Here is an 18,722-nt window from a genome sequence, read left to right as displayed (position 1 = left end):
TAATTCCAACACCTCTGCCATGGGCAGGGACCCCTTCTGTTACACCTGGTTGCTCAAAGCCCCATCCAATCTGGCCTTAAACACCTCCAGGGATGGAGCATCCACAACTTCTCTGAGCAACCTGCTCCAGTGCCTCACCACCCTCTGAGTGAAGAAGTTCTTCATAATATCTAGTCTAAATATACCCCTTTTTAGTTTAAAGACATTCTTCCTTGTCATGTTATTACACCCCCTGACAAAGAGTCCTTCCCCAGCTTTCCTGTAGGTCCCCTTTAGGTACAAGAAGGCCGCTATAAGGTCTCTCTAGAGCCTTCTCTTCTCCAGGCTGAAAAATTCCAACTCCCTCAGCTTGTCCTCAAAAGAGACGTGCTCCAGCCTTGTGATCATCGAGTCTCACGAGAGCAGAGCAGAAGGGGATAATCACCTCCCTCACCCAGCTCGCCACACTGTTTTTGATGCAGCCCAAGATACGGTTGGCTTTCTGGACTACAAGCGCACATTGCTGGCTCATGTTAAGTTTCTCATCAACCAACACATCCAGGTCCTTCTCTTTAGGGCTGCTCTCAATCAATTCTCTCCCCAACCTGTATTTTTGCTTGGGATTGCTAAAAACAATAGCATGGACAGTCACATCAATAACATAGCTTAGCTTATAGGAGCAGTTAAAGAAAGCTTTGCAGTTAACAGAACTTTGGAAATTAACAAGCAAGAAAAAAGATGAACTCCTACACAGAATATACCTTTTCATACATTTGATCCATGCAATTTGGTTTTCTTTCCCTCACTTTTTTTTTTTTCAAAATGCAAGTAGATGTTCTTGCTTATATTTATGAAATAGCTGAAGCATTATTGATGTTTAGTTGTAGATAAGAACAAAGAGAAAAAAATATATATTTAATATTCGTTTGAGTTCTTAAAATTAAGCAGTTAGAACCATAGTTAAGCACTAGAATAGAAATAATGTAGTTTTTCCAAAGAGTTAAAGGAGCTGCCAGTGATACTATCTAAATTCGTCAGCATCAGTTGGGTAACAGTCACTCAGTTTTAGATGCACAATCTTAAAATGGTAGAGTGAACCTCTTCTTGGTTTGTATGCTGAGCGCAGAAATGGAAGCTTACCTTCGTAAGACAGTTTTCAGAAGATGTTTGTAAGTAGCATAGAAGGCATCCTTTGAGCTGCATCTTTTGAATGTCCTAGCACAATGTAGGTTATTCATTCATATAATTAAAATCTACATGGTATCCCAGAACCTGTAGCACATCTGGTTTGCCTTCCCCTTAGCTGATCGGTAATGCTGATGTCGCAAGGCAGGATGAGGTAAGGACTACCATTACCCTTGGACCTTAGAACCCTTCGTAGTTTCCAGTGCTCGCTGTTCAAAAGGACTGGACAAGAGATGAAAAATGTTGGGCACTCTGCTGTCAGCGATCCCTCTCTGCATCTGGGCTCAGTCTGGGCACATATATTTCCTATTAAGGGACTTGCCATTCTCCTATCTGTACTGTGAACAACAGCTTCTTGCTACATTTTAGCATAAAGGAGATTGTTGAGATCATCTAGCCAACAGAAACATTGCTGACAATTCTGATTTCTTCAGTGCAGCTGCCTTTCAAGGGAAAATGCATTATTTTCTGCTTAATTTTATGGGGTAAAAGTTAATGAATTTGATTGAGGTGGAATTGATGGCTGTAACTGCATTTCCTTTCACTGAAACACAGCTTGCAGGTGTTGTGGCTTTTATAGTGGCAGTTTTATGGGGTTACTAGGTGGTACTTCTGCAGTAGCATTTGCCCCTGTGAGAATTTTGTGACCATAATACTAGCACTTTGCTGTAACTTATCACATTTAGAGTTGGAGATGGCTGAGAAGTAGTTGGGATTATCTGAAAAAACTAAAGAGCTTCTAAAAGCATCATTACTCTTTTTTTCCCTCTTGCCGTTCTCCATTTCACTGCTAGGCTTCACAGAATAACTGATGCATGTCTTGTGAATTTTTTAGTGCTGGAATGACCTCAGCAAACACAGATATTAAGTCATTGGCCTTCTACTGAGTGTTTGTTCCCTAGTGTATACTCCTCAGCATTTCAGAATGAGAACACTGTGTCAAGCACGTAACACTTGAGTATTTGAAAAAAATATGAAGGCAGAAAAACAGATCTCAAGGAAGAGAAAAAGAAGCAGGTGATAGTATAGATGATTTGGAAATTTCTGTCAAAAGAACTGGAGAGTTTCTGCTGCTCAGCATCCATGTGATGGATGGTAGGACACACTTTTTTTGTGTTCTTTTTCCGACAGTCTTAATTGTTGCCACATTTTGATGGCTAAGCTGCACGTGGGACAGTCAAAGGTTTTTGACTCAACAAAGCCTGGTTAAAGTAGGGCCGTGTCTTTTATTTGTGTAGTCCTTTTTAGTTCATAGTGTCCTTTCTGAAAGTAAAGGAAGTTTTTTAAGAAATACTTTTCATGCCTTAATGTTTTTCCTTCTCTTTGTTCCTCTCTCCCCAGTCTGTTGTGCCATTTCTGTTTCTGGCATTCAAACATGATTGAGTTATACCAGGGCTTCAGGAACATGTCATTTGGCTGGTGAAACACAACTGTCTGACTGTCCCAAGCTGGCTGGAAGTGCATGGTGATGGGGAGGAAGGAGTTGAGCAGAGGATTGCTCCCTGCAGCTTAACTGGTGTGCTATAACACATTTGTGAGTCCAAAGCCATGCAGTATTTTTAACCAAAAGCATGGAAACCTAAAACAGATACAAAACCTGTATAGAAAGCACAAAACCTGCAAACCAACTTCCAGAAGCATATTCGGCCAGCTTTTAGGATGGTACTGGTGCTTCACATTTCACTGATCTTCCAGTGTTTGTCTTTGCACGGGGAATCTGTTTTGACTGAAGCAGGATTGTCTCTATTACATTCTAGTTGCTCTTAAAGCACCATTTACTTAAAATATTGAGGCCAACTCTCAAAAAATCAAGTGCTGTTCAGCTGTCTAATTTGACCATAAATGCTTATTTGTTGCGAAGTCACAAAGGTTGTATATAACTCCTTATTCCGAAGGCAGTGTCTGTTATGAAGTAGTCTTGAGTGACATCCTCATATCCATTCATCACACCCATGAAGGGTATGTCCGCCAGTCCTCATGCTACTTTAATCATGTTCCATTTTATTGCAGTATTACATATGTGCCAGCAGAAAATTTAGAAGAGTACAGAGCCAGTTTGGAACAACAGACAGAGGAAACTATGCCCCTTGAACTTTTTCCTTCACATACAGTCAGGTGAGTCAAAAGAGTTTTTATCCCATAGGACTCCTAGATTTAACTCTTTGCATACACTTCACGTAGTTCAGGATGGTAATTTTTTTTTAGAAGAGCTGATAAATGGTTAGTTTTCCTCAGGCTAGCCTCCATTAAAAAAAAAAAAAAAAAAAAAAGGCTGTTTAAGGTACAGTTTTTGCTTCAGTTAGCAATTTTTCTGACATTTTTACTAGGCTATTTTATAGGTGTTTGTTCTCTCCACTAAGGAGATTGCATGCTGTCTCATCCAAAATTTCTCTTAAATACCATGCAATTTGATTTATGTATTGCCACAAATATTCTGTGCTTCAACGATGAGGATTTGCTATTGATAGTCTAACCCGAATGTATACTGCAAAGAATGAATTCTGCCATCTTTTTGCTTGCCTTCAAAAATTCGTTACTTACAGGTCAAAATATTCAGTGCCTAATGATTTTTGTCTTCTTTAACTTGAAGTCCAACAACAATAACTGTTCTTGAATTCTGATGTTGTTATTTCTTCAATTTTGGAAACAATAAGCAATTACATTTGGTTGTAGTTCTGAAATACAGTTTTTTGTTCTGTAGCTGTCGGTTGTTGGCGACTTAAAATCAGAGACAAATGGATGGGGAATCCCTGAATGCAGTATGTGTTCTAACAGTTTTCTCATAAGTCAGATCTGTGTACTGATATGAATTCTGTGTACAAATACAATGCTGACAGCATAATCCTGTATGCGAAATTTTGCAGAGGAATACAGTGATTATATGGGATTTTTTAAAATGAATTGCATGCTCATGTTCATCAGCAGGGAAATCCCAGAGCTTCCAGAACGTGAAGAGGGGGAGGGAGAAGAAAGTGAACTTCAAAACGCAACTTTCAGTAACTGGAACCAGCCCAGAAAGTAAGTGCAGATCTTGTACACTATAAAATCTAAATTTAATCTGAAATTCAAAAAATTTGAAACCTGTTACGTATATTGTGCATTGCAAGAGTAATTCACTGTTGATTTTTACTGCCGTTGGGCTAAATCCCTGCAATCTAACACTTTCTTGATTGCTTTGGTAATTTATTTATTTTATTTATTTATTTATTTTTGGTAAACCCAGACAGGCTTACCTTCTGGGAGCCAATAAGAAAAGATGAAGAGAAGGATACAAAGTTTTAATTAGAAGCCAAAATAAAGTGAACAACAGTAGGCACAATTACAGACTTTCTGAGCAACCTAATAGATTCACTCACTGAAAGACAAAAATCTAGGCAAGGAGGAATTATTACTTAATGTTCTTAAACCATCTTGTAAATCCAGGGGTCTTCAATGGTTGGCACTGTCACAATTGCAATAGATATTCATTTATTTTGGTCCTTGTTTTGTCACAACAGGGTTGAACTTTGGAGAGAGCCTAGCAAGTCACTGGGGATCAGCATTGTTGGAGGACGAGGGATGGGAAGCCGCCTGAGTAATGGGGAAGTGATGAGAGGGATCTTTATCAAACACATCCTGGAGGATAGCCCAGCTGGCAAAAATGGAACGCTGAAAACAGGAGATCGGATTGTGGAGGTACCAGCCGAGTGCCTTTCGGTTCTAGTAACCCCAGCATCTCAGGAGTTGCTGAGATGGATGCTTGGTCTTGGGCAGACAGCTCTGCAATTCCTACAGCTGTCACCGTGTGAGCCATAGAGTGTACTACTGTGTTACAAACACAGCAGTACCATCTACTGATGCCTGTGTGCAGTTTTAAGTTGATTTTACAACCTGAAGCATAGATGGCTGTGTGAGAAGGGATCTACAAAAACAGTAGTTCTAGCTGCCTCTCATAAAACCAGCATGTGTAGGGAAAAGCTTAAGTTTGGTGAAGCTAAAAAGTTTTACCTTTGCATACTGGATAGCAACAGAAATGGCCAGAGAACAGGATATCATGCAAATAAATGCTATGCTTATTTCCCTTTTAATTTGAACTCAGGCCACATCATTCTTGTGCACTTTAGGAATTAATGAAAACACTAATTTTTTCCTGATGACATATAGAAAGGTGGATTTGATACAGAGGTGTTTCAAGGAATTTGAGAGCATTGTGTTCATACCTGAAGATAGTGGTGCTGCAGGGAAGAAATCATCTAGATTCATCATCTTCTGCTTATCCAATCCTATGCTTATGCAGCAATTTCTGCATTCTAGTTCAAAGATGTTTAAGGGTGGATGGACGTACTAAAAAGGGGTGTCTTTCCTGTGATGGTTATCAATAAATTAGACATGACCCTGTTTCTGTTGTCATGCCATGTCACAGGAACTGTACTTCTTTTCATCCTGCTGAATGTTTTTATCTGATTGTCCATCAGTAAGAACATAATGAGCAGAATGATGGAGATGTTAATACTTCCCCTGGGTCAGACTGCGCATTCTTTACCTAGTGATAGTAAAACTGGTGACAAGTGACTGCTGCAAGATCAAAATGTAGGACCTTGAAATAATACGTTAATATAGGCAGCACTCACTTGGACAAGATAGATTTTTCCAATGGATAACAAATGGGGAGGTGAAATTTTGCTTGATGGCTACGAAGTTAATAATTATTCATTATTGCTGATTGCTTGGTTTTGTAAGAATGCAGTGATTGTCTCTGAGAATGGTGCTTGCAGAAGATGAAGTGGGTGAGCAAAATTATGTAACTAAAGTCTTGTTAACATGACTAACTAACTGGATGGTTTCAGTTTCTCAAGTTGTGGCATATTTAGGCTTTTTCTCTCTATCAGTGCATACAGTATTTCAGACATGGAAGGTTGCAGAGAAGTAGTGTTATTGTTCAGTCCCCTACAGGTTTAGAAACCTCTCACAACTGCTTTTTCTTTCTCTCCGTATTTTACATTTGATAGTTAAGTTTAAGATTGTGTTAGACAGTTAAGGAGGTAGGGGTAATCCTCATTATATAACTCTGTGTGCAAGAATTGCCACTAACAAATAACCTTTCTGTGTTAGCTTCTAGCTTTTATTGTGGTCACTGTGAGAATGCTTTACTGATGCTAATTTCACCATAACATGTTTTTTTACCTGGATGACAAGACACACTGATATGTATGAAAGCATGATAAAGAGCAACCAAGCAAAAATTTGTCCTTAGCCATCCTTTGTAAATGTTTTCTTTTAGAAGAGAGAAAGCTCATGAATTCTGACCTGAAAATTTATCTTCTGGGGAATGCATCTAATAGCTGAAGCTGGGTTTACGTTATCGGTGTTTTTAGTAATTAAAAAAAAAAAAAAAAAGACTGAAAAGAAAGAAAGAAAAAAAAATGTACTGACATAATGACATAGTAAGCCATAATGAAAGACCTTCCAGTACTTAACTAGTTTCAGTTTGTAAATTTAAGATCTTGGGGAGGTAGGTTATTCTGAGATAGGTTTTACAGGCCGCAGTATTTGGCAAATGCTGCAACTTGTTCATATTATCATGTCTCTTGTATTACATTACCTGTGGGGAAAAAATATGGCACCTGAACCCGGAATATTGAAAACTCTGTATTTAAAATCATGGACATTTATTTCATGTCCTTTTAGTGTTCTTTGAAGTCTCAAACCTGTGTGTGAGGGACATAAACAAAGCCAAGTCATTGGAAACTTTTCCACCAAAAACAGAGGTTTGGGCTTAGGTTTTAGATGAGGTTTCCTGTCCAAAACCCAAAGCTGATTCATGATTCTTGTAGCTTCTTTTAATGTTAAGATGAGGCCTTCCAATTACAGGTGGATGGAATTGATCTCAGAGATGCCAGCCACGAACAAGCTGTGGAAGCCATACGGAAGGCAGGCAATCCTGTAGTCTTTATGGTACAGAGCATTATAAGCAGACCAAGGGTAAGCATAAAGAATATGAAAAGAGACATGCTGTGTAGTAATAGATGAATGGAATGTTCAGCGTGGTGGTGTTTGGGAATGGGATATTTAAGCCTGAAAGTTCCATCTCAGCTATTTCAGGAACAAAGATTTGATTTAAGTATTATTTCTATTTAGAATGAAATCGATTTGGATTTGGAATTACCCTCCAGCACGCCGTTCTCAAACTATTTTGAAAAGACTCAAGAATGATAATTTGCTGGGGGGCAGAGTAGGAGTCTAATTAAAATGAACTCTTAGAGATTGACAGCATGTCTGAGGAGCGCATGCAGAAATACAACACCTGTTAAAATGTTCATTGGACATTAATGAAAGGACCTAGAAGTACGCGGAAATTTTCTGTCATTAAGCTGCATGGACATTGCAGACAAAAGCTAATGAGCTTTAATATAGTTGCTTGCATTCACTAGAAACTAAACTTCCTCATTGTAGTCTGTGTAAGCTGCATGTTTATTTACTAGTTGTCTCATAACTCTTGTTCCCCAGCCAGAGTCTCTTTATAGCCCTTCATCAGCTTCTGCTCCCTGTGGGCAGAAAACTACTAACCCATTTTATCATCAGTCATCAAAGGTAAAGTTGCATGAAAAAGCTCTGTTGAATGTTGGTTATTGATGCTCAAGTTACTAAAGTAAGGCTTTTGCATTTGCTGTGATGTGAACAAAATTGCCACTGCTGAATGTTCAGAAGAACACTGTTTGGGATGGTCGTTACACCATTACTTTATCAAAACTTTTCATATTTAGAGAATGCTCCTTTTTTAATTGCAGCTCTTCGTTATCTTTCTTTCCTATTATTAAGTTTGTGCATTATTTTTTGAATGTTTATTAACAAACTTCTGTTTATTTGTGAGCAGAAACATTGCATATGCTCTTGCTGTACACATGCTTTGCATTGTGATCTTTGTAAATGGCATTATATTTATTGTCTTCATCTTTGAAACTTGCATCTGTACTTCATAGTGAGATCTTTAAGGGAATTTCCTGCCATCATTCATGTGCAGTCACCCAGATAGCTAGCTGCCTGCACACAGTAGCTGTATTTAATATGGTTCTGCATGGCAGTCATTTTCAAGTGATGTTGCTAATGAGTCTGTTTCTTTCCCTTTTTTTTTTCTTACTTCATTTGGGCTGCTGTAGTAGTTAGAGTTCCTAAATGTACTCCAGACTAGCCCAAATAATGCAGAGAAGTTGTGAGAAGCTAGTTCAATAATTTTGCTAGCAAGCAGTTATCTATCAAATCTGTGTTTCATACTTGCTCTGCTCTGTGTACTTCTAAGTAGGAACTACTGTCACCATGTTATGGCACCAGACAATCTAATGTTACAGCATTATGCTTTACAAGATGCTAGGTTGCTTCCCAATACCTCCGCATCCTGGACACATTAATATATTGCTGAATGCAAGTTATATAATAATAATAAAAAAGGTTAAATTATCCTGTTACTTTTTGTGTTATTTTGCAAAAAGAAGTGAAAGGAAAAGTACCCTTTATTTTAGCATTTGTTTTGCTTGCTGTAGACTGCAGAAGACATGCTTCATGCACATTGTTTAAAACATACCTGTTCAGACAAAAATAAGTGCCCCATATTCTGTCCTGGTAAGCAGACCAAATTAATGTGATGCAGTTGCATGGATTATAATTTGAACTAGCAGTTATATTTTAGGTGTTACGCAATCAATACAGAGGGTAAAAGGTGAGATTTTGAATTACTGTGGCTGATCCTGTGTTTTCTCTTTTACTAGGACTTCACTACTGGTATACAAAATGTTTGTGATGTTTATTTTAGCTGCATAAAGTTAATCAAAATACAGTTTATAACTTTATGCAGTGGCTAATGTACTGTTAGTGTAATAGGATCATTACAATGATAAATTATATTTCCCAACCTTCTGTTTACAAAAGATGACATCAAATGTGAATTACATGTATAAACAGAAAATCCTGTACTGTAGGGAAACTGCCTGTTGTTGATGAGTGGCTTGTCAGTGAAGAAATCTTGTTCATACAGAACTCTATCTTCTCAGTGCTGAAGACACTGTAGAACCAAAATGTGCTGACTTACCAAAATGCATTACATTTTGCTTTGCAGAATCTTATTTGAGAATAAATCTGTAGGAATGCATTTTCCATTTCCAGGAATGTTTTGAAAGAAAAAAGCAGTTTAAGAAAATTTTTAAACTGCAACATATATCTGGACTAAATTACCATGATGTAAATGTATTATTTGATGCCACAAGCCTTTCACATTCCATTCCATTTAGTATGCTTCTTATTTTCCAGTATGAAGTTTACAGACATCAGACATTTAGGGCATAGCTACATGTATATGTGTAATATAGAAATTATTTTTAAGTATACATTTAACAGTGTTTTCAACATACTATGTAATGTCAGAGTTGTTCCCTCTTTATTAAACAGTTTCTGATCCAAAAATAGAGTACAATACAAAAACTACATAAGGAATGACCAAATTACATCTTTTGATTTCACCTAAATATGAAAAATCTTTGCATTAAATAATAGAGAGAACTACCTCTCATTGTTTAACGAGAAGACCAGAGAATTTAATTTTATTAAATTCAGCAAATCACACCTTCTTGCACACAGATGCAAAGTGAGCTATATTATTAACTCTGTTTAGAGATGTCTAAAATTACTCAACCTTCTGTTTTGCAAAGGACACTGAATATGTTACCACAAGACATAAATCAAATGATGAGAACTCATCTGTGGTTTTCAAAATAAAACTAAACCTAGATTTGTACTGCATTATGACTAAGAATTACATCCATTCAGATCTAGAAATGCACAATTCTATTTTAGTTAGCTAATGGGTAGGAGCGTCCCATACACTGAGATACTTGCGCAAAATTGTACATATATCACAGTAAGTAAATTTTATGTTGATCATAATGCTGAATTATGCACTTAAGCGTTTTATGGGCTAGAACAGATAGGAGGATCCATGCTTTTCCTCTACTCTCTGCTAAATGTAGCTGATATACTTGGGTGTACACACTAGAAATACAGAGCAAATACTACCTTTACGTGACTGCACCAAAATACATGAAATGGATCTTCCTTGGCTAGCACAAACTACTAAATAATCACATTTTGTTTCATGAGTCACAGAGGGTTCATTTACAAAGATTTTGCTCAGTTTCTGTTATGTTTTCCTTTTAGAACCCTTCCCTGCCTTTCCCGCAGAACAATCTTTTCTGTAGGCCAGCTGTCTTCAGCAGCACTAACCCGTTTGCTGATTCTTCTCAGTTCAACACTAACAAGGTTGGATGATGACTCATTGTCTGGTTTTAACTTGCCAAACATTTTGTGTGTGCTTCTTTGCTATTAGCGTCTCTGTTTTTAAGTTCTTCTGTAAGAAATTTGGGTAAAATACTGTGCTAATGAGGATTGGAATTCGGTGTAGTGAGTTAAAAAGGCAAAGACACACATGCGTGCACACAGAAAAAAGTTTTAAAGAAGTTAAGAAATGTCAGCTCCGTTAATCCTAAACTCTGAAGCTGAATTAATGAGAGCTACTGAAGAAGTGGATTATCAATTACAAAATCAGTCCATGTGGTATCTATTAAATTATCCACCTGGGTATAAATCTCTCATCAGTTTGAGGTGTTTTGCTGCTATTTACTTTGTTTTCTTTTTACGTGGTTTGGACTTTACAGTTTTGATACCGCTTTTTTCCTCCTCCATGAAAAACCAACAAACATCGACTGCTTTTGCTTTATGATGCTGAAAATGTGCTTCTTGAAAATTCTTTTAATGCACCATGAACAGAGTACTTACATCTTTGGAAATCTGAAAAAAAAAGTTAGATTCTATTTTTTTGTGATTAGTGCTTACTGCATGTTACTTATATTGGGGACAGAATTAACCTCTAACAATAATAAATAAAGGCTTAATTCTTTTGTGCGTGCATTTCTGATTTAATAGAAGTTCTAGCTGACTATACATCTTGGGAGTGATTGTAACCTCTCTTGCTTTTCCATGTTGTAGTCTGTCAGATATCTCAAATGTACACCGAACTTTTACGATATGTGGTATATAATTGCATGTATGTTTTTGGAATCTCTCTTTGTTACAGTTACAAGGAAAGGGAGTAGTAACATAACGTAAACAATAGCTTGCATTTTCTATATTTTCAAAAGTATTTGTGAAAAAATTGCACATATTTTTAGAGAAAAAAATATGTTTTTGCAGTTTCTACATTGAGATAATGGTCTTTGTCATGTCTGTCAGCTTTCTTAGGAGTGAAATAAGGTTCATATACAGTAAGAAACCTTGCTGCATTAGGGTCCTTAACACCTCACGTAATTCTGTCCATTTTTAAATGGACTTAATACATCTACTGCAGTTAATAAAATGAAATCGAGTTGTCATTAATAATGCTGCGTATTGCCAAAGGTACTGTAACATATGGATTGCTGTTTTTTGTTGCTGTAGGAGATATCGAATCCAATTAGGGTTACCTTCCGTTGTTCCCCAACTAACCCTTTTGCTCCCACACCATTCAAGGTTTGTTTTGATTCTAGTGAGCGGGTCATACTGTATGTGTGCTGTGTGTTTGTACATGGCCTGTGATACCTCCTGAAGTACTGCTTCTTCTTTACCTGTGCCTCCTATGCAGAAAGTGATACTGTGATACTTGCTCCAAGTTTCCTGCCACTTTTAATATTTGCTTGGCTGTGATCAGTGACCCTGATAGCAAAATGGGTTCATGCACTGTATGATGCTTTGCATTTTAAATGACGTAATATGAAATACTGTGCCATGGCACATTGCAAGTATTTCATGAGTTAAAGCATTTTAGTTTTTTTGTGTGTATGGCCTGATTCAGGGAGCAAAAGTCTTATGTGTGCATAAACTGAGGGGCCAGCTCCTGTTACTAGAGGTGCACATGTGGCAGGCTGAGTTCTGAAGGCAGAACCTGGTCCCCAGTGTCTGAATTGCATAGGAACACTCTCCTCACCCTCTTCACAAGGGAGCCTCGCTTTTACTTTCATTTCAGCATTTTCCTAAAAATCAAACATACTCAAATGTATGTATGCATTCACACAGATACAGAAACAAGTACTTTTTTTGTCAGTCAGATCACAGTGGCTGCAGCTGCAGTTCCTAAGTACTCATCTGTCAGGATACAGCCATATGTCCACACAGTATAGATCTTCCAGAAGACCTTAACAGCAGTGTTGTTTTTTGTTTGTTTGTTTGTTTTTCGTTGGTTGGTTCGGTTTGTTTTTTTCATATTTTCTTTATTTCTACAAAGTTCTTGGAAGCACTGTCATTTAGCGAGAACATCAGTAAATTGATATGCTGATTTTTATTTCAAACACAGAGACTACTGTAAGCTCTAGCAATCTGGTCTGCTCACACACTGTTTCCTCATTTTTTCTGTATGTAGCTTTCTAGTTAAACCTCTAGAAAGCATTCTGAAAAACTATAGTGCTTGTAGAACTACTTTCCCTTTTATCCATGGTCAATGTAGAGGTCTGCCTCCAAGTTTTCTCCATGTTGGATACATGAATTTTTGATTATGAAAAAATAATTTCTCTGTTATTAACTGGTGTTTCCACCCTACTCTCATTCTCATGGATAAAATTTCTTTGCTGTAATCTTGCTGCTTCAATTGAGGTTTTTGTTTTAGAGTATAATTTGTGTGAACTAAATTGTAAATTGTTCAGTGACACAACATATGCATTGCCTTAGATTTCAAGCACTGACCAGCGTAGCTGATACAATGATACAAAAAAAACACATGGCATTTATCAGAAATTTTAATGTAGATCATTGGCTTGGGTGCCATTTTAATACTTTCCAGGCTTTTGACATTTAAAGACTTCTTCATTAAGCTCCAAGCAAACGTTATGAATGAAAGGAGAAATTTTTTTTTTTTTTTTACAAGCAGAAGCAAAATGAGGGAACTGAAATATGGCATTTTCATTTTCATTAGGTCTTTGGAGTATAAAGAGAATGAAGATAACTAACTTCCCATGTGAGACTGGAATTTCCTTAAATCTCAGTGTGACAAAGTTGTTAACTTTGTAGTTTTTTTTCAACATCTTCAGCTGAAAGGGGATTGAAGTCTTCCAAGGTGTATACTGCTATTCTGTGTGCTGTTGCCTCTGATAAGGAAAGCATCTCAGTGTTTTTGGCTCATCTGAGATGTTGTATTCAAATTTTTGGTACCAGAGGTGATTTCATATTTCAGGTGAAAACTGAAATGATAAGAACTGGGCTATGAAGCTAGTGCAACATTTGGAATGCCTTAGTTCTTGAAAAAAATACTTGCATATCACCAGACAATTTGCCAAGTAACAAAATCTTTTGGGCATAGATAATCTTCAGAATTATGATATTCAGGCATGAATTCCTTGCCTATGTGTTTGCCTGAGCAAGTGAAATGGTACAAATTAAAATGCCTAGCCAAATCCTTGATCACAGTCCATGTTCGCGTATTCCTTTGGTAGGAATGGAGGATTGCTAGATTAGATTATGGCATTTAAACATTATATTGCAGTAGTGTATGCTTTTGATTTTCTGTGAACGTGAATCAATCACATACGTCAAGGCCAAAAGTATTTTTCTTCTTTGTGGTTTAATTTCTATCTTCCTTTACTTGATCTCCCTCATGCAATTTATAGGAAAACAGTAAATACAACTGAGAAAGTCCAGTTACTGTGGATTTCTCCACTTATCTGTTTGTTTTTAAATCGTCCTTTCCATTAATACATTGATTACTTTTATTGTTTCTGGAGGCATTTTTGAAAACACTGAGTTCTCTGTTTCAGCTCCCTTTTCTCCTATTTGGCTTCCCAAGCATATCACAAGAAAAAATACATGTGGCAGCTTTTAAAAATAAAATACAGTAGAAGTCTTCTACAAATATGGCATATTGTAAAAAATAAGTTGAGTCTTCACAAGAGACTTTTTTCTGACGTGAAGTGGCACATAAAACTTTACTGAATTGGGCTTTTCTTGTCAGTTCTGTTTCCTTCTGAATACGTTTTGGAGTGAAGTTATCTCTTACCTCGCATAGCGTTTGTTTCCGTCTTTGATCTCTTGCAGCTTTTTTGTGCCGTGTTACTCATTTAGAATTCCAGCTGCTTGGTATTTAAACTTCAAAGCTGTAGTCATTGACATTTTGACATTTTTGTATACTACGTTGTCGTACGCAGAGTCTGCATTTGCTTAGCCACTGCATTTTTCTTATTCTCCACAGGCATTCAGTCAGTCAGATTCAGAGCCAGAAAAGACTTCATTTTGTAACTTGCCTCTGCCCCCTCCTCCAGCATTTTCAGGAATGAGCTGTGATGTTACACAGTCATCTTCCAGCAAAGTCCAAGAAGATGTGGAGAAAGAGGATGAGTTCGGTTACAGCTGGAGTAAGTTTATCCTTGATTATAATTTTGTCAAATATTCATTGTTGAAATAACATTGTAGCAGAAGATACAGGGTGTCCAGTTTGAACTACTTTGTTCTTGTGTGTTTTGTGGTTTGGGTGTTAAGCTTTGTTGTCAGCTTTCATTTGTGGTTGGTTAGAGGCACAAAGTAAAATACACAAGTAATTTGTTCTTCTAAATTGCATTTTGATCTCTGTGTTCTTCCATTGTCTAGACTATTTCTCATTCAGGACTATTTGCAGAATTTCAGTGTAATCTAGGGAACTGATGGCAGTGATATATAATCTCAATTCCCGTTCCTTGAAGTGTTATTGGAGTAAAGAAAGTTAAAATTATTGCTTTTATACATGAAAAATCTTTTTTTTTTTTTTTTAAGAAAAGATTTATTGTTTTCCAAAGTTGGAAAGAAAATATAGAACTAGAAATCACCTAAGACTTAGCTGAAATGAAAGTGTGGTGTACAGTTAAAAATTTCTCATCTAGTTTGGAATTGTGCTATCAGAGACTGTTGGACACTGCTCATGACTGTCCGGGTGGTTTGTGAGACTTTCTAATGTAAATCCAACCTCTGCTGCCCACACCTTTACATTTAGAAAAGATCATGCAGCGCTATGGAAATCTACCAGGGGAGCTACACATGATTGAGCTGGAAAAAGGAAGGACAGGTCTGGGACTTAGTCTTGCTGGTAACAAAGACCGATCCAGGATGAGTGTCTTTATAGTGGGAATTGACCCAAATGGAGCAGCTGGCAAAGATGGCAGGTTACAGATTGCAGATGAGTTGCTAGAGGTGAGTTCTTGCAATTTATACTGACAACAAGGCATACTGACTTAAAATATATACAAAAATAAGATTCTTGCTGCAAAATAGGTGTTTTTCAGTAGACCTTGAAATTCCCAAGTTACCCACATTGACAACACTGGCTACCAAATTTTTATGCTGGTGTATGGGAAATAGTTGCAGCTGGGATTTTTTTCTTCTTCCTGGTTACAGTAGTACGGAGTAAAAGTGCATGTGCTTGTGTGTTTAAAGTGGATAAAAATGGTGGGATCCAGCAGTTTCTGTGTCATGGAGATGTATGGAAGGGCAATGCATTGTGGACCATGGAAAACACTGAAGTCCTGTACTCCATCCATCTGTGGAGTGCTCCAGACTTTCTAATTACTTCTTTGTCTAGTGGAAGTGTGATAATGTAAGAATGCTGTTACCTTGTGTTACATATAAAATGGAAATTAAGTAAGGGAAATAGGAGCAGATCCATTTGTATCATGGACTGTCTTTTCATGACAAATTTGATCTGTTCTCTAGTGGCTTTTTGAAGAAACGCAACCACTTACTATGCAACTAACATTCTTAATATGTTTAGAAGAATAATGTTTATTTTTATACTGCTACAGTTCAACTGATGTTCTTGCAGATGTATTCTGTTACAGCATTAACCAGTCTAGCAGCAGTAGTTACAGTAGTTAACATTACCATCACAGAACTGCATTTTTGTAACCTCAGAACTGTATGTTGAGGTCTAATAATGCACTGTAGTTGAAAAGGAATGGTGGGACTGAATAAAGCATGAGGGTGATACTGAGCTCCTACAGCCTGTCAGGGGCTTTGCGTTACTTTTTTTTGAGGTACCTAGCCTCATGCCTGCTATTTGCAAAGTCCAATGTTATATGCTAGGTGGTTCTCTTGATTCAGTTAAAGCTTTAAAGTTCAAAAACTTTATTATTGTAGATGCTGAATATCTTTAGAACACATTGAAACACATCTGCCTGAGCCAGTTCTCATATAAACTTACTGTGAACCTGCAACCTAATGCTAAGAGATCCTCTTAGCATCTTCTGAGAGGGGCATCTAAGCTTGCTCCTCAGGTTCCAGAGTTGCTGCCCATCAGCTGTGGTGGATCATGTCCCATCCCCCAGCTGACGGACTGACTATGTTTCTTCATAAGTGCAGGGTAAACACTGGATGCACTACTGTGTCTGGATTGTCATTTCAAGTGTAAATGGTAGGGCTCAGTAGTCTTGTGACAGTACCTAGTAGATACAGCTTGTGTGGGAGCTGAGGGTTTGCTGTTAGACTCAACACTCAGTTCAGTGTCTTGCTTCTGTTGCTTCCTGTTTTCTGCATCTCTGCTTCTGTTTGTACTACCTTGGTGTATGTGTGTATGTACCCTTTGTGTGGGTCCAAGCAGTCCTTTTCAAATAATTTCCCCATTTTTAAAATGGACTTATCCACTGTGGCTTTCCATTTGCAGGAACAAACACAATTAATAAAATGTAAGCCAATTATGGCTTTGCTTATTCTGCAAGTTCACACTGATATCTCCAGCCGTATCTGAATCATGTGAGTTTCAGGGGCTTTCAGTGAGTCTGCTCTGCTAAATGAAGACAATGATTCTAAGGTCAAATTTTCAGATTGTAAATGCACCAACATTCAGACTCCTTTGCATAAAGTGCATTGCTCACAGCTGTGGTTCAATAAAGAGTAGTAATCTTGTTGTTGAATGTATGTATTTATTTGTTTTGGTTAGAATTTTCCATGGCCCTGCTTTGTTGCTCCATGAGTCACAAAAAGGAAATAGATGATGTGCTAAGTCAATACTCATATAACTGCAATATAACCCAGAGAATGACATTTTTAGCTATGTGAACGTGTTAAGACTGAAACGAAACTATAAGGATTTTTTTCACTAAAGAGAGTGAAAGCTGGACACACCATGTTCCTTAATTTTGCTACAGTTGCTGTTTTAGCCAGTGATGTGGGATAGTGGATTTTTTTAAGCCTAATCAAAAGATTAAGGGAATTGGAATATTTGCAGAAATAATTTCTACTTTCCTTTACATAGATAAATGGGCAAATGCTCTATGGAAGGACTCACCAGAATGCTTCATCAATAATCAAATGTGCACCATCTAAAGTAAAAATAATCTTTATCAGGTAAGTTGTCTTTAAAAGTTTTATTAAAAAAATATGTTTAATATGCTCAAGTTCTTGCACAGGGATTGTTTGTTTTTTTAATTTTGGTGAGATAGGTATGCTTTTGTACCCAGTTCTTAGCAGTTTTTAAATATGTTTTGAGTTTTCTGTTTTCATGTTTGTGTTGGCACTGCCACAAATAAAGCAGAAGAAAGATCTAGACTTAAACGCGGTCTAAAAAACATGGCATTGCTTTACCATATGCTATAACTGAATCTATTTTAGAAATAAAGATGCAGTAAATCAGATGGCCGTTTGCCCTACAAAGTCAGTAGAGGCTTGTACTTCAGGGACTCTTCAAAACCAAGAGGTAAAGTAAATATTTGTTTCTTCATTTGACTGAGATACTGACACTGTTCTGGATACAGGGGTACTCTGTCGACTTAGCAATTATTACAAAAGAAGAAATCCAATGGAAAAACAAAGAGATTTTAGTGCAGCTGCTACATTTACTGTTCTTAGTTCTGTTTTACTTTATGTTCACCTGATCTGAGAAATAAATCTAATATTGCCATGAATAAGGTTATAGCAGTTTAAATGGATCCATAAAATGACCAGTCCCACTTTAAATGTATGCATGCTACTTCATTTTGATGAAAAACGTTGAAAATAGCTGCTCACAGTTGTGTTTTCATTATCAGATTGATCCCAGTGCTGGAAACTCCAGTGTTAGTTCTGACTTCAGTTCGTATAAAAACATTCAGTATGTGGAACTCCCTAAGGTATGTGCTGAAAATTAAATTTACACCAGCCACATTTATGTTCACCAGCTTGATTTTTCTGTAATGGAGTCCCACTTAATGGGAAACAAACTTTGTACCTTGCTTACTAGAAGTAACAATAGAGATTTCTAGGGGTCTTTTGTTCTTTTTTTTTTTTTGTGAGTGAACCAAAAACTTTGTTGATGTAATGATTGTCTTTGGCAATCATGAGGCTTTTATACTTCACATAAATTCTCCACGTGATCTGTATCTCTGGAATAAGTCATCTCTTGACCTAATGGCAAAATTTTTGGTAACTAGCTGCTGTAGTTGAACAGAGAGTTTGTTTGTTTGCTGCCTAAGGTAAATCGTTACCTGTGTTGTTCCACGTAAATTAATTAGCATCAGATTATAAGTAGCAATTCCCCTAAAAATAATATATATATTTTGCTGAAACTGTGCAGC

At 37.1% G+C, this 18,722-nt stretch overlaps 1 protein-coding gene across 36 annotated transcripts in view; it reads left to right on the top strand.

The window, feature by feature from the left end:
* MPDZ (multiple PDZ domain crumbs cell polarity complex component) overlaps positions 1–18,722 on the top strand; it is a 103,392-nt gene that overhangs the window by 66,301 nt on the left and 18,369 nt on the right. For 13 of the 36 annotated variants that reach the window (XM_080573642.1, XM_080573638.1, XM_080573637.1 and 10 more), the window contains 12 exons: positions 3,175–3,279; positions 4,087–4,182; positions 4,662–4,839; positions 7,015–7,125; positions 7,651–7,734; positions 10,348–10,449; positions 11,623–11,694; positions 14,399–14,561; positions 15,173–15,369; positions 17,426–17,517; positions 17,782–17,866; positions 18,198–18,278. In XM_080573642.1, the coding sequence (XP_080429768.1) occupies positions 3,175–3,279; positions 4,087–4,182; positions 4,662–4,839; positions 7,015–7,125; positions 7,651–7,734; positions 10,348–10,449; positions 11,623–11,694; positions 14,399–14,561; positions 15,173–15,369; positions 17,426–17,517; positions 17,782–17,866; positions 18,198–18,278 (1,366 nt within the window). The remainder of the gene's footprint in view (positions 1–3,174; positions 3,280–4,086; positions 4,183–4,661; positions 4,840–7,014; positions 7,126–7,650; positions 7,735–10,347; positions 10,450–11,622; positions 11,695–14,398; positions 14,562–15,172; positions 15,370–17,425; positions 17,518–17,781; positions 17,867–18,197; positions 18,279–18,722) is intronic. The other 23 variants (XM_080573659.1, XM_080573657.1, XM_080573656.1 and 20 more) reach the window with 8 other exon arrangements.

Source organism: Anser brachyrhynchus (assembly GCF_964034855.1).
Source record: "Anser brachyrhynchus genome assembly, chromosome: Z".
NCBI classification, from domain to species: Eukaryota; Metazoa; Chordata; class Aves; order Anseriformes; family Anatidae; genus Anser; species Anser brachyrhynchus.
The sequence above is the reverse complement of the archived record's forward strand: the minus strand, read 5'-3'. Positions and strand labels throughout refer to the sequence as shown.